We start from the raw sequence: 23,777 nt of genomic DNA on the forward strand, positions 1-23,777 counted from the left end.
AACGACGTGCACTTGTCTATACTCTCGCGCGCACCATACGTTACGTTAATGCAGAGGAAGGGGGGAAAGCAATTTTCGGGAGTATGATTCACCATCTGACGTTGCATATAAGGAAGAAAAGTTGTTTACTTAGTTTCGGCTTTGGTACAGGAAAAAAATGTGCGTTCATTAAAAACAAAGGATTAAAAAAAGCACTAAAAGCAAAAAATAAGCACTAAAAACAAAAAAAAAAAAAAAAAAAAAAAAAGGCTTTAAAGAAAAAGTAAGCACCTATAAGGGCCTTTATATTTTATTTTCACTGTTATTACTGCTTTCGAATGCAATTTAACGATGTTTTTGTGTGATATCTGTACATAAGTACAGAATAAAAGACTCTTTTCCTCCAAAAAAACTAAAAAACTGCTTTAAAATGAATTCTGAAGAGAATTTTTCGTGGCGTCTGTACGAACGTATCTCACATAACTCAAAAACGAGTAGCCTCAGAACTTTGAAATTTTGTATATAAGACTACTATAACATGTAGATGTGCACCTCGTATTTTGGTTTCTTATAAGCACTTGTAAGGACCGCTACGAACCCTGTTACAGTACCACTTCTTTTGGCTCGTTTCTGATGTGGCATATTTTTAAGAAGTTCTTTTTCAGTTCTCCAACGACGAATACATCTCATGTCCACTTCAAACTCTCGAGCTGCTGCTCTATTTCCGATTTGTTCAGCACATGAAATTACATTAAGCTTAAAACCAGCAGTATAGCTTCTGTGCTGTTTAGGTGCCATTTTCAAAAATTTCCCACTCCCTTCTTAAAAACTATCCAACAAGTACTTGTACCCAAACTGATGGGATCTGTATCTGGCAGAATGCCAAGAAAAATCGTTTCATGCTGAAGGGGAAATATGTCAGAGTTCGTTATCGCGAGGCAGGTGGAGTCATGTCCGCCTTAGAAAAAAATCTGATGTGTACACCACATGACTTCCTTGTAGGGAATATTAAATTATATGCATTTTTTCTTGCATTTTATTTAAACTTATTAGATTGAATTAAACCTACTTCGCCGACAGCGCATAAACCACAATAGAATAAATGCATTCTTTAAAATTCTTTTTGTTTACCATAGTGACACTCTGGCGCTAGGTTTACTTAACAGTATTATATTTCGTTCATATTATAACTCAGAATGCACAAAATTTATATCATTTAAAGAATTATTTAATCGTTGCCACATGTTCTATTCAAATACTATAATAAAGCTAGAACTATGCATAAAAGAAATTAAGCAAAGTTTTTCACAGACGATTGAGTATTTTCTCATTCAATTAATTCAGTTTTCACTTCGCAACAAGGCAAAAATACATAAAAACTCAAAATATCTGTATTAAAAATTACGAAGTAAATCTTAAACGCTTATTTCCTCAGAAAAATTCCAGAAAGGATTAAGAATGATTTAAATAATAAATGAATGCATTATCTTTGTTGTTGCGAAGCTAAGTTTCCCTAGATTGGCAACAAATCCGTTACTCAGCTGTTTCAAATGTAAACAAGAGCAATGGCCGCCATCAAATTAGGGTTAGCGGCACTTAAACAATTTTAAAATTGTTGATAATTCTAAAAATATTGCATACAGATTTACTAAAGGCATAAAACCCTTAACCGTAAAATAAAAACAACATAATTCAATCATTTTTAAAGCAAAAAATGTACAATTTACAAACATATAAGAGTAAAGAAACTGAGATCACTGAGCCGGGTAACAGAGTGGATATATTTGTAATATATTTTTATACGTTTGGCGTGGCCGATTGAAACCAAAATACGAGGTGCACATCTACATGTTATAGTAGTCTTATATACAAAATTTCAAAGTTCTGAGGCTACTCGTTTTTGAGTTATGCGAGATACGTTCGTACAGACGCCACGAAAAATTCTCTTCAGAATTCATTTTAAAGCAGTTTTTTAGTTTTTTTGGAGGAAAAGAGTCTTTTATTCTGTACTTATGTACAGATATCACACAAAAACATCGTTAAATTGCATTCGAAAGCAGTCAAAGTGGATATTTTCGTTGAAATATGCTGCCTGAAGCTTTTCGCGATTACAATACTTCCTTTTTACTTCGTACAAGGAAGTAAAAATTGCAGAAAAGGCAGGAGAGGATGGGTCCTGGAAGATTCATCCAATGGCAGAGACTATTCAAACTGATGAGAATGTTGATTTGAAAGGGGGAAGAATGTTATTGTTCTGAGATCCCATTTAGGGTGAATAAGGCATGTAGGTCCGTTCAAGGGAAAGAATGTAAACAAAATAACGTTCGCAAAAAGCAACTGAGTGGTCTTTTGTGTGGGAACAACACCAGTCATTGTACAATGACAAGGCCATCCAAACTATGTACAATGACCATCTTAGGAAATATTTTATTTTTAGTGCACCTAAATGCCGCATGGGTAGAAATGCTGCACCCGCTGAAAATTTAAGTTTTAAACACATAAATGATGCAGCGTTTCTTTCGGAAATTACGGTACTAGAAATAATGAAATGTAATGTTTATTTGAATCAAACAGTAACAAGATCCACTAATGCCAATTCAATAAATTATAACTTCCTTCGACACCTACAATAATATAATCAACACTAATTTTGAATCATTTTCTGAGCTAGTACCTACATGTGGCAGTTGAAAACATAAATTCTGTGACAAAATGTAGATTTTGTAACACCTTGTCACAGTTTGAAGGTGCATATAAATAAAATACAGGTAAAAGAGAATAAGCAATAGCAGTACTCAATTACAGTTAATGAGAAAATATGAAACTGAATAGCCACAAAATAAAAATTACATTATACAGTGATAAGAAATGAATTTTTCATTCCTTCCAGACTTTTATATTCTTTAGCATTATATTCAGGATTCTTAAAATATGACACAATAGGACAATAAATCTCACATGAACTTTCTAATTTGTTAGAATTTAACATATAAACAGCAAACTGTTTATAGCTGTATTAAAACATACCACAGAGTACCAAACTGTATTTAAACATACCATGAAATGGACGTAAGAGGGTACATAAGAAAGTATATACATTACCTGTTGCTAATGACTCTTCCAAAGGATGCTCAAATGAAACTAAAATATGCGATGTTGAATATGCCATAACTTCAAACATAAATGGAGATTCAGCATCTGGAGATAACAAGAACATTATTTTTTGCTAATATTCAAATAAAAAAACGGACACAGCAATGCAGTTAATCAAATACTCAATAAGCATATGCTTAGTATTTTCATCACCATATTCACATAGAAGAGACACTAGTTAAATACAGAATGAATACCAAAAATAAAGACATTTACAAAAATACATAACAAATGTTACTAGATTAATTTCAGATTACACGTGATGCATAAAACTGTCGATTTCATTAAACACTACTAAAAACATCTGCATTTTTTTATTCAGACACTCCCAGATACATATGATGAGAAAGGATTTTGGATGGCAGCAGCCACTGCCTTGTTGAAGTTTATTTCCCCATTTTACATATGGAATTCCATGTCTGGAAGCTGATAATTTATCCCCTCAGGCAACTTGAAAAGTTTCTGGGCTGATATTCATTCTTCCTGCTCATTGTAATGACGCCTTTGCACAGCTTTCCTTTTATTTTGTTTTCACAGAGGTTAAAAAAAATAAAAGGAGAAAAAAAATATATTAGCCTAACTTACCTTTTTTACTGCTTGGTCGAATACAGCTGTTAATAACTGTATTAAAAAGCATTTGCTGTCTTAAAAACACTAATATTTGAGGCACATGTGTGGGATGAGTAAATGGTATAGATGAAACCATGACACCTTCTAAATCAGGACTTGAATTGAGAATATAACAATGATGTTGATCTGGAAGTGTCTAAAAAATAATAAAAAAAAAATATGAATTTTAAATGCAAAATACTGATCAGAAATATAAATGCAATGATAAAATTAAACAAAAAAAAAAAAAAAAAAATTGTAAGGTGTGTATGTGTATATATATATATATATAAATATAATTGTACATTATTTTTTGTGCATACCATGTACAAAATGTACTTTTTAAACAAGGAACATCTTTTTAAAAAAAAATAAATACATTTTAAAATAAATATGTGAACTTGCTAAAATATTCAAGAGCTATAATTACCTCTGCAAAGTATTCGGACTACATACAGCAATCATCAGACTGTTGACTAGATACATTTGAATTGAATTTTCAACTCAACAGTGGCTCTAAACTGGTACCTTTTACCATTACGCTAATTGATTGCATCCTCAAAATACATTTCTCTCAGCATCAATAACGGAACATATAACGATCAATTCATATAACTTTTCCTCATTTTATTGTATCCAAATTCCAGAATGTTATGTATGAAAAGATATTACTAACTCCTTCACTATTCACTGACTTTAAAATTAAATATTAGCTATGGAATTTTAGGATTTTACTTATTTTTGCATGCCAGAATTTGATATGAATATTACTTTATTCGAAAAAACATCACTGCCAGTGAATATTAAGTCACTAACGATTTCTGTTGCAAAGAAGGGGACTGTAACTGGTTTATAACACAGCTTGAAAATTGCTAGAAAGTGTTGATACCCAAGATACAGAGGGAATTTATAAAAACTCTATAATTAAATGGACTGTACAAGAAAAATATACATATTAATATAATATACATGGACATATAATATACATACATAAGAAAAATATACATGGGTGCATACATGCAAGTCAATCATTAAGACAAATCCATGAGAAAAAAAAAACCGGGAAATCATGAAAAGCTCTTCAAACACAAATGTATCTTCAAACTCTAGCAGTCTGATGATGAGGATCACAAGCTGCGGTCAAAATATATTACAGGGCAATTTAGCAATATGTCATTTAGTATTTTTATTATTTTATTTCAAAAGTAACTCTATTTAATCATTTACTATCATCAAAGCCTGTGTAAAAGTGTCTAAAACAAAATTATATTTACATTATTTTACATGAATGTTTTAAAAAAAGAGAGACAATAAGGTATACGTTTTTACGTTTTATACAATCAACTTTTGATATGCTATATATAATCTAAATATCCTAAATAAGAAAGACAAAAATTGTTTCAACATTGTAGGTCAAAAGGTTTTATACACATAAAATTTCACTTTAAGTTCTTATACAACAAATATATAACTAGAAATCATTACACTAATGAGTTCTACAGACTTATAAGCGGAATTTGCAAAGTTACATAATTAATATTATCATGGGTTTACTTACAAACTTAGAAACAAATCTGTTTTAGGCAACATAGTATCACTAAGTAGTAGTGCACTTATGTTGCATGTAACAAAATAAGCTAGCATGCAAAATCAAAATATTTTGGAGGAAAAAATATGACATTTTTTTACTGCTAATAATTAGATCTGGTAAGTATAAATATTAGAAATGAATTTAAATTTGTTTTGAAGCAGTTAAAAAAAGCTGTTTTTCTTTCAATAACATTTCTTGAAATTTTTAGAGCAATGCTAAAATTTGAGACAATTTAAATGTACAATAAAAGTATTATAATACTTAACCCATTAAAATGAGACTCACCACATATAATCCTTGATCTCCAACTGAAAGCTTGCCATTTGATGTGTCGTTTATAATGACAGACAACAAAGGTTGCACAGTGGAAAAATCGGCAAAATCAGACAATTCTAAATGATAATAATAAACGCAAACAATTACTATTACGATAGTAAATTAAAAATCAATTGTCTGATCATGAAAAATCACAGAATATTAAATTATCAAACAAAGTAATGATTCAAAAAATTAGTTTCTGTAGACTTCATAATCTAAGATTTTAAAATTAAACATTTACACAACATTAACTTTAAAATAAATAAATAAATAAATAAATGCAACCAAAATACACTAATAATTTAAAAAGAATATAAAAACATGGAAGCAAATAAATGTAAATACACTGCTGGCCATTCAAATTGCAACCACCAGGAAGGAATGATCTGGCGAACGTCAAAATGACATGAAAGGAAGACGAGGTTGGGATATGCAAATGATTAGAATTTCAGCACATTTAGACGACGCAGAAGGGAGAAATGATATCTAAAGCATTGCATAAAAGAAAAGTTATGTGGATTTCTAATTCGGAAAGCGTTTTGTCAGGTCCAAGTTGTTCAGAATATCATGTTATGTCTTGAATAATATTAAGAAATGTTTACTGGCAAGTGTGAAAATTCGATACAGGCAGGATCGTTGCCTATCGAGAGTGTGGATTATGATTCCATGATGTTGCCTATCACACTGGTCAACATCCAACCGCAGTCATAAGAATACGGAATCAATGGATTGCTGAGGGTGATACTGAACAGCATGCAGGGTCTCAACACCCTCTCATGACTAATAACCCCAGCCCTGTAAAATCATGCAACCATATCACAGACCATTAGTCAGGAAATGGGCATGTTTGCAGTATGTCTAGTATCAGCTTGTACAGAGTGTCGATGTTTGCAGCAGCATGGACTATCAGCATGGCGACCATTCCTTCAGCTTCTCCTGACACTGCAGTATACACAGAGACGGTGACTCTGGTATACTGAACATCAAAGTTGGATACAGAAGTGGCATAATGTCGCCTTTTCAGATGAGTCCTGATTCTGCGTGCAGTATTCTGATGGCCACATACCGGCAGCTCCAAGGAGACTGCACGTAGCCTCCTTGCATTCGATTTCGGCCTAGGGGGGCCTGCACCTGGTGTGATGGTTTGGACAGCCATTGGGTACACAACATGCACATCTCAAGTTCAGATTGATGGTAATTTGAATGCAGATCGGTACATTTCTGACATTTTACACCTAGCGGTTGTGCTCTATATTTGAGGCCAGCAGTTGTGCTCTGTATTCAAGACCACATGTTGTATATCATGTTCTGACTTTCATTGATACAGAGAGTATTCAAATGTTGGCCCGGCCTGGACGGTCTCCAGATCTGTCACCCATTGAAAACATCTGGTCATGGGTTGCTGAGAGACTGGCCCACCGCCTTTCTTCAGCTAATGCAGTTGATAAAGTGGGGCATAGACTTGAAGCAGCATGGAATGAGTTGCCTGTTTCTGTGATCCAAGCCTCGTTTGACTAGATGCCTAATCAGGTAAGGACCGTTTCAGCTGCCAGGGGTGGCAGGTGTTTCTACTAATTTCGCACCCCTGTAAACCCCAAACTGCTTACAAATTTAATCATTTTGTCTTTATGCCATACTGTTTAAGTACAATAAATATCTTTTTTGCATTTGTTTTCCTTTATGGTGTTGCAATTATAATGGCCAGCAGTGTATTTTAATTTAAATAATGTTAATTAATCAGGAATATTTTGCCATTTAAAAGAGATCACAATTTTAATTATGAGTACTTCAAATTAATCTACCTTCAGAGATTGTATTAGTATTTACAACATATAACACATTTAAAAAAATCTAACTTACTCGCATTTGTAACAGCTTGTATTTTTTTAGCCAAACTAGTAGCCATTGGTATTGGTTTGGGTAATTTCAACACAAAATTTGCAGGAAGTGTAGTACTATTGAGATTACTTAAAGCAGCAAATGATGGAAGGCTATATTTGTAAAAATCAGAATGCAAAATTTATAAAAAAGAGGGGGAAAATTTTCTAATGCTTACATACTATAATACATGATTTCTTTATAAACAGGCCATTTCTTTGCAAAATACTACAATATACCTGAAGTTTTATTTTAATCATTACTTAATCAGTTTTAATACAATGCACACATATACACACACTGGCCAATGAATTAGAAACCTTTGAGATTTTTATATGAATGCGCCCTAGGAATGAAGTATACATTTTTTTTTCTCTCTCTCTCTCTCTCTTTTTTTTTTTTTTTTAATGATGTGGGTTACACGTGGACAGAATGCTAGTAAGAGTGCTGAATGAAGTAAAATGGGAAAAACGACAGATCTTTCAACCCACAGTCCTTCTCTAAAGACGTAACTACGGTTTGAGCACAGTTTTCCAAGAGAATAATCGAAGTCATTTCTGACGAGTTGTACCGTAGAACAGGGACTCTACTGTGCTTCAGTTGACACAGATCATCAATCAAGACTCTTCCCAACAGATTTTAGATCGAACCATTCGCAGGCAGAGGATAAGAATGCATAATCAGGTGCCAGTGAGAAAAACCACTCATTTCTGCACAACATGCAAAAATTTGTTTGCAGTAGTCAGGCCAGCGCCAAGCCTAACCGGCAGCATCGTGCAAATGTCTAACGAGCGCCTATGTAGTAATGATATTAAAAAAATTAATTAAAAAACCAAAAACAAAAAATAAGTTTTGTCTAAATGTGAAAACATTCTGTGCTTTGTTAAAACCCACACTTAAACATATTTATTGAACATTTATGCTATTAAAAGCCGGCCAAACAGTATAATGGTTAGCATTGCTGACTGCCGTGCCGAAGGGCTTGGGTTCAAATCCGGGAGAAGTCATGGATGTTTGTAAATGTATAATGTATGTGCGACACCAGGGCACTCTAAATATGTGAGGTGAAAGTCCTCTCAAAAGGTTTGCGGTAGAAGAAGAGAAATGGGAGACGCTCGGATTCGCCCCCCTTCCCAGGGTTTAAAATTGGGAGCGAAACTGAGCTAAATCAAGGTAAGGTGAAAGGATGTTGCCAACGACAGGCGTATGTTGCGCTTCTTGCCACTAGGAATTTCGTTGGATTGGGCTAACTATAGGTCAGACAAGCGAGCATTAGTCAGCAGCAACATGTTATAAAAAAGTAACACTGCAAGCAAAACGAAATAATATACTAAACGCACTGGATACCAAATACATTGCTGAACACTACTTATTATTTTAAAATTCAAAACGAAGTAATATACATATCTAATAAGTTTGCATTGAATAAATTGTTGTTATCAGCGTAATTTACGACAAGGTTCCAACTGTGATTACAAAACGGCACAAAAAATACTCTAGGGCTGATATCTAAGGGATATATCCAAAATTCTTTTCTGCACACCGCTATGTTGTTAACAACGATATAGCTTAGAGTTCCAACCAGTGATGCTATATTTCCTCTAAAAGTTTGCAAAACTACAGTTCATGCATAAGATCTATACTATTGATTTTTTTATCAATGAATGCTTTTGCAGTTTTTGACATAAGTTGAGCTGATCTTGCAAATATATGTGAATGAAAAAACGTGATGCCGATGCTTATGCAAGGGTACAGGGGAAGCCGTAGATACATTCGATAAATTACTTAGTCCTTATTTTTGTGTCTACTGTTACAATCGTAGTAATTGCGCACCATTCATCTTTTGTATGTTTTTTTTTTTTTTTTTTTTTTTTTTTCTTTTCCTTTGATTGCTTGATGTTATATTTATTATACATAAGAAAGGTAAGGGCAGTCACATATCATGTTAAACTTAGGTTAGCTTTTTGATTCAGAAAAGCAATGATTTGAGCATAATTGCTCGAAAAATGTTTTTTTTACACGAACAATTTGTTTATTAAACTAAAAATTATAATCTTTCGAGAAGAAAGGATTGAGATATTTACGGAGTACCACTGAATTTAAAATATATTTATCTGAGATTTGAAGAAGTAAAAACATACAAGTTATTTTAAAATCAAAAACTGGTCATTTTCCGATTTTTAACTAAACGGAAAACCAAAGAAAAATGTTCTGTTATTTCATTATGTCTTAAATACATACTTTTAATTTGATTTATTTAGTTTAATAAACAAGAGTACTACCACCCCCTTGAATTATTTGGTATTTATCTAATAGTTCACATATTTTCCAAGCAATGGTTTACTCAATGGTAAGATCTACTCAGTTTTTCAGAAGGTAAAGTAAAATATTTCAGTGACTTTCTGAGTGTTTTCAAGAAGCATTTTACACAATAGTTCTTATAATAGTTATTTTCTACTTTTATGTTTACTTCTACTTTTTCTGTTTTCATTTTTCTCAGATGTCAGAAGAAAAACAACAACAGTCTGAGTATTAGAATGTAATGAAGAACAAGAAGGTGAGAGGAAAACTTAATAAACCAGAACTTTAACCCAAAGAATACCCAACCTGACACTACTTGTACTAGTTGTCCATTAATGTCTCAGCTACCAATGAAATAACCAAAAGAACCTAATAATCAGAAAGAATTAGAAAGTGTTTTCACCTGGGAATTACCTTTAACTTCAAAGCCAGTCTGTCGAAAAAAAACAGAGGAAATATTATTGAAATCTACAATTTCTGCAGTAAATACACATCTGCCTGTGCCTGACGATTCTGGATTATACCCAAGTCCCTTATTGCTATTCCAAGTTCAACCTTAATAGAAAAATGTTCTGGATATTACCAAAACTTTGTTTTGAATTTCAGTTTCCCAAAAGACAAAAATAGACGTAATATTTTTTTTTAGATGTACTTTTGTCGAATCTGGCCAAACAGCGAAAGAGTTATCCGATTTCTTAGAATGATTACGAAAGAATAAACATGTTAATTCGGAATTTCAAATTTAATTAAAAAAGAGACTAAGCATTGGCGCGATGTTATTGAAAGAATAATCTATGTCATTTAATTCTTAGCGAAATAAAACTTAGCCTTCCGTGGTTCCAGTAACAAATTATTTTAAAGATATAATAATTTTCTAAACAGTATAGAAATGATCACAAAATTTGACACTATCAATGTCTGTATATATTAATAAAATTCAAACTAAAAAAATATGCTTCATTACCTTGGAAATAAAATTCAAAATAAAACAATTAGCTTATTAGGAGATAATATAAAAGCAAATTATTTTAATTAAAGTCAAATAGGCAAAGAATTTTTCTATTTTACTTGATTGTACCCCTAATGCTAGCCATCAAGAGCAGATATCAATTTGTATGAGGCATCTTAATTTAGAAAATGCAGACATGGGTATTGAAGAAAGGTTTTTAATATTTTGTATCACAACAGATACGACCGGTGGAGGACAAACTACATTCTTATTAAAAATCTTAGAGGAAAATGTTTTAGATATTAGTATAATTATGCTCAAATCATTGATTTTCGGAATTAAAAAGTTAAACAAAGTTTAATGTAATATATAACTGCACTTACCTTTATGTAGAAAAACAATAACAACAAGTAATCACAAAAACGATAAATGTTGCACAAATTACTACTATTGCAACATAAGGATTAAGCAATTTGTCGAATGTGTATACCCTTACATACGCATCAGCATCAAGTATTTCCATGTTCAGATAAGACAGAAGAGAACACCAAAGACAAACTCCTGTCCTGGTTATAACTTTGAGTCAAATAAGACAGTGTGCTAGGAGGAAGGGGCACTCAGACCTGGCAAGAATGAGGCTGCCTTAACACAGTTAAACATCCCAACCCCTAGAAGCGAAACAAAAGCCCACAAATCTAATGGTCGAGCTGACGAGCTAATAAGACTCAGTCGACAGGAATACTCAGAAACTCATATTCCACGTCCCCGTTCTGAAGGGATGGTAAAAACTTCTGCCATTAACAAGGGCCTCAACCCTGGACAGCAGAATGAAGTCATTTAAATACTGTCAGAAAGCCCGGGCCAAACATCCGGCCTGTTAATACTATGTCATGGTACACAGATCTCGGCTTTAGGTGACCCCAGTGCAAAACCAAGGAAGGAAATGAATATGCAGTTTTGAGGCTCCACTGGAAACTTCAAGCAGTTTAAAGGCTAGCTGAATTCGCCAATTCCATTGATGGGGCTGTTTCGCTCCAGACAACCATGAATATCTGACTACATAGCTCCACCACAACCAACAGAACAGACAAGACAGTGCCATGCGGCGGTCCCTGCCGAACCTGAAAAAACCATCACCAGTCCTGTAGAGACTGATTTTAAACACTCAAGCTGAGACTGCCTAGGTATAGATCCTAATCAGTAGCTTCCCAGATTTTATCTGAGTCGAACCCCAGAGAAGCGTTCAAATAAGAGAAGAATTTTCCTGTTCAGGCAGGCAGCGAGACGAACTGCTTGTTTTAATGATTGAACGCCGCCATTGTGGGCCGCACAACCTTGCACCTGCAGTGTCAGGGAAGAAGACACTGGACATCTGAGGATTGGGAAAAGGTAATGTGGTCGGATGAATCATGCTACATCTTATTTTGCACTGATGGAAGACATCGAATTTGGCAGGAACCCCATGAAGCCATGAAAGTGGTGCCTTGGTGTTCCTCGAGGGTAAACAAACAACCATGGGATACCTAGATATACTGGCAGATCATGTGCCCCTGCAGTTTTGCATTTTTTTAAAAATAAAAATTACGAACCGATATCTGCACACTGATGAAATGACTGCTAACATTTTAAGAAAGCTATTAGGGCCAAACAAACTAAAAACTTTTAGGCAAAACCTAACCTTAGATTATGTTAAAGATGTAATTTCATGTTATATATTGATTTATTGTTTTTTTAAGCATCTTAAGGTAAGTTATTTTGTTTTATTAAGGATTAATCATTGAGGAGGGGTGTTGTTATTTTATACCACAATTTATGTCACAAGATGCAGTGATTAAGATGATTTCTTTTTCTTTATTAGCTTGTATTCGCCTCTCAGAACATTAAATGACGTAATCTATGTTTTGGGGCAATTTGCCAACTTTAGAATTTCTGTTATATTAGTCGTAGTAATTAATGTTGATCACTGTTGTATGAATGCTTACCTTTTCCATTCTCCTAATAAACACTGTTATCCCTGTGATGAAGGTATAATTCAATTTATTTATATAACAATTCTTTGGACATAAATGCACTCCAGAAGCATGTAGACTTGATGTCCAGATGGCTCAGAGCAGTATTCAGTGCATAAGGTGGTCCAATAAAATATTGATCTCGGGGTTTCTAATTCATTGAACAGTCGTGTGTAACTCATATTAACAAAAGTTAAATACAATTTTAAAATTTCAGTTTAGAATACTGCATGTTTTTCAAATATGTGCAACAATATATATCTCAAAATGTAGAAACAAAATACACCAATCTGAAGATAAAGCAAAATTCAAACTTAGTTTAAAAAAGAAGAGAGGGAAATCATGAAAAAAAGAAAATGAAGACTTTCAAAATAGGCTTCTTAAATGACATTTTATACAAAAAGAATTTCAAGACATTCAGAAACAGCACACGTATTTTAAAAAAAATATACAGATATAAGTAAAGAAATTTCACATTAAATAATTATGTGGTAACGCCATAAATTATTCCACATACACACACACCCATCTCCAATTGCTAATGATAATGCCTAAAATGTAACAAAAAATTCAAACTTTTTTCCCTGCTGACTCATGGTTTTACATGATCAATAACTTACTTTCTCAGAATTCTTATTTAAGATTTCATTCACAAAATATGCCTACATAAAAAATGGAGCATATAATTTTTTTAAACAATACATTGTAAATAGTATGATTTCTATAAGTGAATATTTTCAATGCTATTTTTATACAAAGAATGTTTTGCAAATTTAAATGGCTCAATGTTGTCATCTTATCAAGTTAACAGCACATTTAGTGAAGTACATTTAGTGAAGGGTAGCGTAGAAGTACTTAATGCAAGCATTTTGCTTCATGGTTTCCTTGTGGCAATTTGAAATATGAAGTTCAACAATTTTCAAGATAGCAATCAGTACAGAACACAAGAAACATATATATAACTGTGAGCAAGACTAGAATGTACAGAAACAGACTACTCATATAAAACCAGACTGATGATGTAGCTTCAGCAAAGAAACTTATCTGTTCACCAGTTTAACAGTACGTAGAAACTGCTGTTTCCCAATTGACCAATGCTTGGCTCTATTCCATCAGCACAAGAGATAAAATACAATGTTTCTACATTAACTTAAAGTCAATTTAAGTAATGAAGAATGAACTGCCTAGGCCTAAACCAAAATGAAGACCTACTATCATAAGTGTGATATACTTTATTTGGCACACTTTTAAGGTTATCACCAGTATCTTTACCAAATACCACTCTAAATAACTACAAGCCTGTTACTTTTAAATTGCTGAGGTGCTCTGAGAGCACTTTTTTTGCACACACACACAAATAATAATAATAATAATAATAATAATAATAATAATAATAATAATAATAATAATAATAATAATAAAACTGCTTAAACAAACCATAAACCTGAAGAAATGCAAAAAATAATGGAGCTGAACTGACAAATTTTGCCTTAATACACTGTCACTTTTTTCCAGCCGATGAAGCAGCTGCCTTGAGCAACAGACCTTCATAAAGGAGCATGATTAGAACAGGGTTGCCAATCACACAAGAATGAAATTCCCTGACTTTTGAAGATGTGTTTATCCGCATAGTGTGCGTTGGCTATGCTGAGAGGTAAATTAATTATGGTACCACTTGAAAACACAAAACTTTGGCAATTTAAGACTTATTTGCAAAGCATTACTATTATAACTATAATAGCTGTTTTCTCCACTGAAGATTGAGATTAGATCTGCCCAACCTGGATTTAAAAAAATGTTCTTTTTTACAGAAATTTTGCAGCCAAGAAACCTATTTAATGATATTTTTAAATAAATTCAGGTATTTTATATTTATTTAGCAGCATACATAAGCAAAAAATATGTGCATAAAATTTTGTAATGATACGTCATCATACTGCTAAAATTAGTTTCAAGAGTATGCCACAAAAAATTACCTGAAATTTGAAAGTATTATTAACTAATAATAAATAAATTTAGAAGGACAAAGCCAAATTAAATGATATGAATAACACTAAAATAAAGTTCATTACTTAAAGATTAAAAAATAAATTACAATAATCAATGATATTTGGCGAATATAACTATACTAAATGGTTAGCCTAGATGACTGATTACTATTTTTTTATTTTACTGCAAAATGACAAATAAATTTTATTGTAGCAAGTATTGACAAATAAATTTTAAAAAGGTTTAAAAGATTTTGTGGTATAATCCTTGTATACGGTACAGCCTTGGCACGATTTTGAAAAATGCCGCCAACACCAAAATGACCCACTTACTGCTTATCACAAATGTCCAGTTTAATACTCATCATAATGTTGCCAAATCCTGTGTGTACAGTATACTAGAATTAAACCAATTTGGTTTTCTACGAGAATGGAAAGGTATTTTATTTCGTTCAACATGCACTGCATATACGCATGTGAATCTCTCGGTTCTCGAGGTTACTGGAGACCAAAGTTGCTGGAAACTTGCTTTGCCTTTATAAAAGACAATCTGATTGCAAAAATTGGCTCTATGCCAGCTGTCTGAAAGCTCATGCGATACATAATTTGCCAAGAAAGGTGATCGCTTTCAATGTTGATGTAAAAATTGCTTTTTTTAAGGATCTCCGTACAAAATTCCCTGCCTTTTCCAGATTTTGACTAAAATACTTAAATTTTCTGACTTTTCCAGGTTTTTCAGGTAGCATGGTAACCCTATTAGGAGCAGGAAGAGTTCTTTGTTCTAAAGCCTATTCAGATGCATAGGAAGAAGTTGATATAATGCAACAAAATACACAAGATCTGTCTGTCTCAAAAGGGATGCATTCATGGTTGAAAAACCAATGCAATCAGCCCACTTGTCAGAAAATGAACCCAAGATGAATTAACAACTTTCATCTACTTAACAATTCGTAGCCCACAGAAATAGAATCTAATTTTATTCTAAGCACTGACAGAAAATCACTGATACTAAATTTCTGTAAGGAACAACTTTCGGTTTTGCAGAAAATGAATGACACTTGTTTGTGCTTAAAGTGATAAAAGTTCTTGTAAACCAATATAATAAATGAGAAAATTCCATACGACATTAAAAAACTTTTATCACATGCAATAAATATTACTAATTTAAAGCCACGTGAATGATTCTTACCTTTTGCCTTCAGGAGTTTTGGAAATGCTTATTAATGATGTCGTTTGTAGTTTGTGAGCTGTAGAACTTTCAATACAAACAGTAACTGAATGTCCAAGTCCTTTCTCTATTACAGCTTAAAACAAAAAGGGAAAGAAAATTGTTCATTTTTTATTTTTATATTTGCTTTGTTCACACACAAATAAATCAAGAGTAGCATAAAAATCACACACATAATCACACACAAGAGTAGCATAAAAACATCTTTTAGAAATAATAACATAAAAATTATTTTTAAACAAAGGCATCACTAAACACTCTTTTCAAATAACGGCACAGCTGCATACAGTTTGGGTAAATGATAATTTTTTATTTCAAATGATAAAAGAAAATAAAAATATAACAATTATTAGCACACATAAAAATATATTTAATGAGCTTAAATTTCAAGTAATCAAATAAAAATTTCCAAAAAATATCATATTATTTATGTCCTACATGAATAAAATAAATCTGATATGCTTGTAAAATAAGGTAATACAAGCATAACATCAGGGAAGGGGGGATTTTATGCAGAAATTATGTATTTCCTTAATATAAAAAGGAGAGGAGGTGGAAGCCAGAATGTAATTTTTAATTTTTATGGAAGGAGCTCAGGTACATAAGTAATATCTCTTGCAGAAATGTAAGCTCATTGATTTTTCACATATTTTAAAAATAACATGCATAAAAAGTTTGATTCCTGAAGTACAACCTTTTTTTTTTTTTTTTTTTTTTTTTTGTTCTTTAATGATATTTATTTGTGATGGATTGAACAAACTAATCTGCCACCATGGTTGTTCCCATGAATTTACAGTATTAACAGTTGGAAGTTGGCACAGGATCGTGATTTTTATCTTTGGACTCACTTTCATTTTCACGAATTTCTTTGCTTTCTCTGATAACTTTTATGATCTCTGCTTCATTCTTTTTATAGCAAGTATGGATACTTTCATTGATTCCCAAATATTTAAGGAAGATTTCGTCAAGATTTTCTTCATTCTCAGTCAGCTTTTTTTTAAAACAATTTGAAATTATTTGTGAAGTTACTTCCTCCCATGCATTTAAAATAATATGAATGGCATCTAAGCGAGAAATTAACAATTTCCTTAGAACAAACTGCATCAGTCGTATCAATTTCATTAATAACAGTTTGAGCAACTTCTTTTCTGTAATGACTCTTGAATGGTTTTATATGGCTGAAGAATGGATATTGTATTAGAAGAAAAGAAAAGTAATTTTATGTTCTTCAATGAAAGTGTAGTTAGATTGGTAGCATGATTATCTAACAAAAGCACCACATTTTCTTGCTAAAGTTCTTTATCCCACTTTGTAAGAAAATAGCTAAAAATACTGCTTGTCATACAAGCATTTTTATTGTTGTAATAAGTGGCAGGCAAATGCTTGATGCTGGTGTTTTTGCTTGCACCGATTACTAATGGACTCTTTTTAACTATTCTATCCATATTACATGTTAACACAATAACATGTTGCTTCAATTTTTTTACATCCAGCTGACGACTCTCTTTGAAATATTAAAGTGTGTTGACATAGGGCTCGATAATAAACACCAGTCTTATCAGTGTTTTGATGCAGTTTGTATTCTTGCAGAAGATCCAGCTAAATTTTATTCAATCCAATTACCAGCTTCATTAGAATCTACATCTTTTTTCTATATATATAATTTTCTGAAAACGATACTGTTTCTTTCCATCTTGTGAGTCATCCAGTGGTAGAAACAAATTCCTTTCCCCGCATTTTGACGAAATCTGTTGCCTTTTGATACAAGATTTCTCATGACATTGTGGTGTTTTCGTTCCTGGCATTTCAAAACCACTCCCAAGAGGGCAGTTTCCACATTGGTAGATTTTCCACTTCGGTTCCACTTATGTGAAGCATTGTACTTGTCATCAAAATTGCTTCCCTTCTTTTCAACAATATAGATAACGTGAAATTCTGACTTATACAGAAGCTTCACGCTGGCTGCATTTTGGTAAAGCTTAATACTGCTTCAACAGTTCTTTAGCTTAAAGCTTAAGTCGTTGTGTTTACACAGCTTCAGGCATAACCAAACAACTAAAGCACTATGTAGATGAGAACTGAACGAACTATGTGAGCAAAAAATGACAAGCTTGTATACAGATTCTCCCTCACATTTTTTTCTTATGTTTCTCTTTTCTCCCAACTGGTCTGACAAACCTTTTGTAACTCACCCCTACCCATCAATGGTCCAGATAAGAAAATTCTAGCATTTACAGCTCCACTTGTATAAGTGAATCAACACTGAAAGAGACTCCAGGGTTTTGACAATTTCAGATATGAAAATTCTAGCATTTGCACCTCCATGTGCAAAACTGAATCGACTTTGAACAAAATCACTTAACATAAAACACAAAGTTGGGGTTTTGACTTCACATTTTAAAAAATGGTTCGATTTTTATAAGTGGTTGCATTGATTTTATTAAGCAGTTATTTTATAATGATATTGTACTCATTTGAAATTTTGATTTTAATAAGGGGTTGATTTTATTAAGCAGTACCCACTGTATCTGAAACACATTCGATTTCTTCTTTCTTGCCCTAAGGGGCAAGACATCCATCAAGACAAAATGCCAAAATACATGTTATGCATGCACTTTTGTAACTAGGAGACTGAATGTATATTGCAGAACCACACCTCTGATCAATGGTAGTTTAAGACCCTTGACCCATAAACACTTCAGTTTTTATCCATAGCAATCCTGTTCAAAAGCTGGGACTAAGAGAAGTCGATGCCATCAACGAAACACATGAATGGAAATGCACGTTTAATCACTTCAGCATCTTCCAGTTTGATACTAATCTTTGAGACAGTCCACACTGCTGAAAGAAGCCATGCACCAAATATAGTGATGCCTTGACTTCATCAGGAGACATGTCTAGCTGTGATGTCACTGTAATAGCAAATGCTTGAATATCAGCCCTGCAAACAACCAAATACTTTGCTCTTCTGTCAGCAATTCATGTGTCCCAATTCAAGGAATATTCATTGTCGTCCTGTTTCATACTTACACTTTATGCTTCTTGGCATTTCCTTCATCAGCCAGTTGACAGAGGTTATTGCATTCTGATTGCCATTTTCTTACCATTTGTGAATCCGATTTTTTCTCTTTGTAAAAAGCTGTAAGATTTTTATCTCTGGAGTCTTCTAGAATTCCTTTTTTATACTCGATGTAACAGCCTTTTCTTTTTTGCACTTGTTTTATCCAAACATCAAAATTTATTATATTTTAATTATTAACCGGGTACTTAACATTCATTGCTAACACGACACATTAAATACTGAAGATCTAATTTGTCACAACTATGTGTGTTTAAGACACAAACACACGCCGAATACGTATTAATTCACAAGTCAAACAACAAAAATCAGCATTAATTTTCAAAATTTTTTACAGGACTAGTTTCGATGGTTTTACCGAACATCTTTAGCTGCAAAACCGCAAATAAACAAGATAGGGAATAATGATTAGATAAGATAAGAAAGCCTGGACAAGAATAAGCAAGTGGCACCATCTGTTGGTGAAACCAGAACTAAAACATAATTATTTTAAAGGCCAAAGGCAAAGATGGATTGGAATTAGGATCGTTAACAAGAACAGAAAGATTTTTTTTGAATGTGAAATGCCTCTAGAAAATCCAGTTCTCCAATGGAAGATGTTTTTTGAATAATTTTGGCAGCAGAAAAATTGAAAGTGTGATTTTCAGACCAATGTAGAGCAACAGAAGATTTCTGTGTTTCCTTTTTTCTAACATACGCCTCATGTTCCTTGACGCGAAATTTTGAGGCTTTCTTAGTTTGGCCAATGTAAATTAAACCACACTGGCAAGGAATCCTATAAATACCCCAAGAATTCATATCCAGAATGGGGTCCTTGAGTATGGAACTCGGAATTTTATTGATGGAAGAATAAACAACCCGAAAGTTAAATTTCTGCAAAATATGTGCAACTTTATAGCTAATTGAATGGAAAGAAGGGAATGACAACAGAATTTTTATAATCTCCTAAAACAAAAGTGTGCCTTTTAGTGTGTTGAGATGAGAATTTTTTAACTGCTTGATTAATAATGTTGGGTGAAAAGCCCCTGTCAATAGCTATTGCTTTTAAATAATTTAGTTCTTCATCAAGGGCTAGTTTGGAGGAGCAAACTTGAAGAGCACGGAAAACATAGGAATAAAATGAAGCTAACTTTTGTTTAGTCGGATGACATGATTTAAAGTGTGGTGGAAGGCAAACCAATAAAGGTTTACGGTAAACCGTAGTACTGAAGTTAGATGTGTTACGTGTGACCAGAATGTCGAGAAACGGAAGAGAATTGCAAGTCTCAAGTTCAAAAGTGAACTCAATTACTATAAAGTTGCACATATTTTGCAGAAATTTAACTTTCGGTTTGTTTATTCTTCCATCAATAAAATTCCAACTTCTATACTCAAGGACCCCATTCTGGATATGAATTCTTTGGGTATTTATAGGATTCCTTGCCAGTGTGGTTTAATTTACATTGGTCAAACTAAGAGAGCCTCAAAATTTCGCGTCAAGGAACATGAGGCGTATGTTAGAAAAAAGGAAACACAGAAGTCTTCTGTTGCTCAACATTGTTGGTCCGAAAATCACACTTTCAATTTTTCTGCTGCCAAAATTATTCAAAAAACATCTTCCATTGGAGAACTGGATTTTCTAGAGGCATTTCACATTCAAAAAAATCTTTCTGTTCTTGTTAATAATCCTAATTCCAATCCATCTTTGCCTTTGGCCTTTAAAGAAATTATGTTTTAGTTCTGGTTTCACCAACAGATGGCGCCACTCGCTTATTCTTGTTCAGGCTTTCTAATCTTATCTAATCATTATTCCCTATCTTGTTTATTTGCAGTTTTGCAGCTGAGGATGGTAGTTCGGTAAAACCATCGAAACTAGTCCTGTGAAAAATTTTGAAAATTAACGCTGATTTTTGCTGTTTGACTTATGAATTAATATGTGTGTTTGTTTCAATTGTGCATGTATCATGTATCAGCACTTCGTTATTCAGCAATAAGGTGCCTGTCAGGCTGATGATTTTAACATAAGTTCATATTAGAACTCTGAAATATCATGCTAGGGCTTATTTCCGTGGAAACACAGTACTAACAGATGGGAATCTCGTTCTTTCCCTATCATAACATGATGAGAAGCATCTGCAAACTGAATGGGAATTCATTAGTGATGAGAATATTGTTTGACCAGTAAGTTTCAATAATGATAATCTCACAACAAATTTAGATATTGCCAAATACCGTATTTTTGCAAAATATCAAATTTAGAATATTACATGTTTTGCTTTAGATATATAACACTAAAATAATAAAAAAAGACATACCATCAACAGTCAAAGGTATTGATGATTTTGTTTCAGGGTCTAAGAGATCATATGGTGAGATAAAATATGTCAATTTCAGTGAATAGCCTATAATAAAAGAAAAATAATACACAAAAAAGATCACAGATATCAACAAAAAAGAATATTGATATATTATCGAAAAAGTATTTTGATTACAAATAAATATATTAATAATTAACATACAACTGAAGTACAATGTACACAGTTTATTTCCTAAGTAAAAAAAATTATAATGGAAAAAACATTACTCACCACCCCGTCTTTGCTGAAGTATTCCTACTGGTGATTTGTGTACCAGGTTACTAGGTTCAATTATTGAGCTACAGGAAGAAGAATATTACATGCATGAGAAAGAGCAAACTGCTAAAAAATTATAAAAATCATAACAGCAACAAATGGTTATTTTAGAAGACTATTGACGCACTGGGCAAACGGTGTAGCACCAGGGTGCCTGGATCAAGGTCCCTACCCCTTGTAGAACAGATATGTTATTTCGAATACTGTCATGAGTAACTAGTATATATTTAGAATTTTTTATATACATACTTGCCAATGACACTCAAAAATCTGGAGATTTTTCACAATGTTAAAAAGACTTTTTAAATGATAAAAATATAGTTTTTAATAATGAATTAACTTTAAATAGTTACTAATTCTTAAATGTAAGCAACACAAAAATACCTTACACATAAAAAACATTTTTATTACTTGCACTGTTTAAGGAAAACAAAAAAAAAAAAAAAAAAAAAAAACACTTTAAATCAGTTTTTGTACAAATGTTATGAACACTAGCAAGTTTGCTTTCAGTAAGAAAGAAACTTCATAATTTTGTTCATAGCAAATGCCACATAGGCCCGCTTTTGCTAATAAAAGTTTTTCTAATGTGCTATCACTAATAGTAGATTTAGTAAATTTAGTCCTAGTTTTCGCAAAAACATTGAAAATCCTCTCACACTCCAGGTTACTATAGGGAACTGTCAAGATGGCCAACATAATTCTAGACAGTTCACTATATTTTAAAATTTCATCAGCACCTTTCAGTTTTCCAATTAAACTCCACTGGGTGTCAATCTTAGCTGATTTTATAACTCAATCCAAGTTTTCTAATTGTAAACTGCAATATATCAGTGGCAACATCATCTTCCATGACTAAATGAAGTAACACAGGAAATCTGTTCAAAAAGTACTTTATATGAGAAAAAGATGCATTTGCTAGAGCAGAAACATCAGCAAATTTAGCATGTAAAATCACTTCATCATTGACTGGAAATTTATGCAGTATGTAATCACATACTCAAGTAACTTCTAACATGAAGATAAAACTTATTTTTGTCTTCTTCTGAAAGTTCTTCCACTACTTTTGTAGTTACAGCTCCTATTACCAAATCTTCATCTTTCTTCTGATTTTCTATTTCACCAAAAATCACATCACATATAGAATTACAAGATGGTTTTACTAACTTTGATAAAATGTCTTTAAATGGATCATAAATCACTGACTGCAAAACATGAATTAATGGAATTCTGCTTTGTAGAACTGTGTTAAGAACATTGAATTATGGCAAAATGAATTGTAAAAAAAAGCAAAAAGCTTTGTTAAGGTACGAAGAAAAAAACAAATATTTGTTCTTCACAAGATAAACTTACAGTAATCGGAAAATGTTTCGTGTGTTCAGCATTTTTTTTTTTTTTTTAATTTTTATTTTGAGAGAAATTTGTATCAGCTTTATGCTTATATTTTGCAATATTATTTTGAGAACTGCCAGTTGAATTGCTGAATGGTGTAGAAATTACTTTATTTTTCTCAAACCTATTTTTAACAATGGAAGTAGTAACTACATCTCCATTTAGATATTTTATAACTTTCAATAGTGCCTTTTATCTTAACTCTTGAAGCATTTACTTCTTTCTTAAAAAATGCAAGAAGTGGGTTCTATTGATCGAGGATTCTAGATAAGTATTTCTACAAAGACAGCCAGTGTGTACACATGTTTCAAAATTTTTTCTCATTTCAGTATTATGCAGCTGTTGGAACTATTTCAATTTTTCCTTCCTTTTAGAACTCTTTTCAAAATAATAATAAATACCAACAATGTGTTCATTCACATTTATTGGTAAAGAAGCTGCCCCTTTCTAAGCTGGTAAATTTAAGAGATGACAGATGCACCTCATAATCTGCAAACCTGAATTTTCCTTTCTTAAGATGCCTGCAACACCAGACTTCAAGCCTACCATTACTGGTGCATTATTGGCACCAAGTGCTAAGCAATTATCCAGAGGGACTGCATTTTCTTTTAAAGTTTTAATAATTAGCTGTGCTATATTAAAGCCTGTCGAATGTCCTTCTTAAATAAGGACAGAAAGTAAACTGCACTCAATT

The 23,777-nt window shown here is 32.6% G+C and overlaps 1 protein-coding gene across 1 annotated transcript in view; it reads right to left on the bottom strand.

Annotated features, from left to right (window-relative positions):
- The window catches only part of LOC118189837 (uncharacterized), a 115,934-nt gene that overhangs the window by 29,236 nt on the left and 62,921 nt on the right, over positions 1 to 23,777 (bottom strand). The window contains exons 9-15 of the mRNA XM_085807010.1: positions 21,650 to 21,717; positions 21,377 to 21,463; positions 15,965 to 16,079; positions 7,511 to 7,641; positions 5,618 to 5,724; positions 3,718 to 3,898; positions 3,082 to 3,177 (exon numbers count right to left, since the gene is read on the bottom strand). Of these exons, the coding sequence (XP_085663136.1) occupies positions 3,082 to 3,177; positions 3,718 to 3,898; positions 5,618 to 5,724; positions 7,511 to 7,641; positions 15,965 to 16,079; positions 21,377 to 21,463; positions 21,650 to 21,717 (785 nt within the window). The remainder of the gene's footprint in view (positions 1 to 3,081; positions 3,178 to 3,717; positions 3,899 to 5,617; positions 5,725 to 7,510; positions 7,642 to 15,964; positions 16,080 to 21,376; positions 21,464 to 21,649; positions 21,718 to 23,777) is intronic.

The sequence above is a fragment of the Stegodyphus dumicola genome, chromosome 1 (genome assembly GCF_044657685.1).
Source record: "Stegodyphus dumicola isolate Sdum_Otavi_A_Nest chromosome 1, ASM4465768v1".
NCBI classification, from domain to species: domain Eukaryota; kingdom Metazoa; phylum Arthropoda; class Arachnida; order Araneae; family Eresidae; genus Stegodyphus; species Stegodyphus dumicola.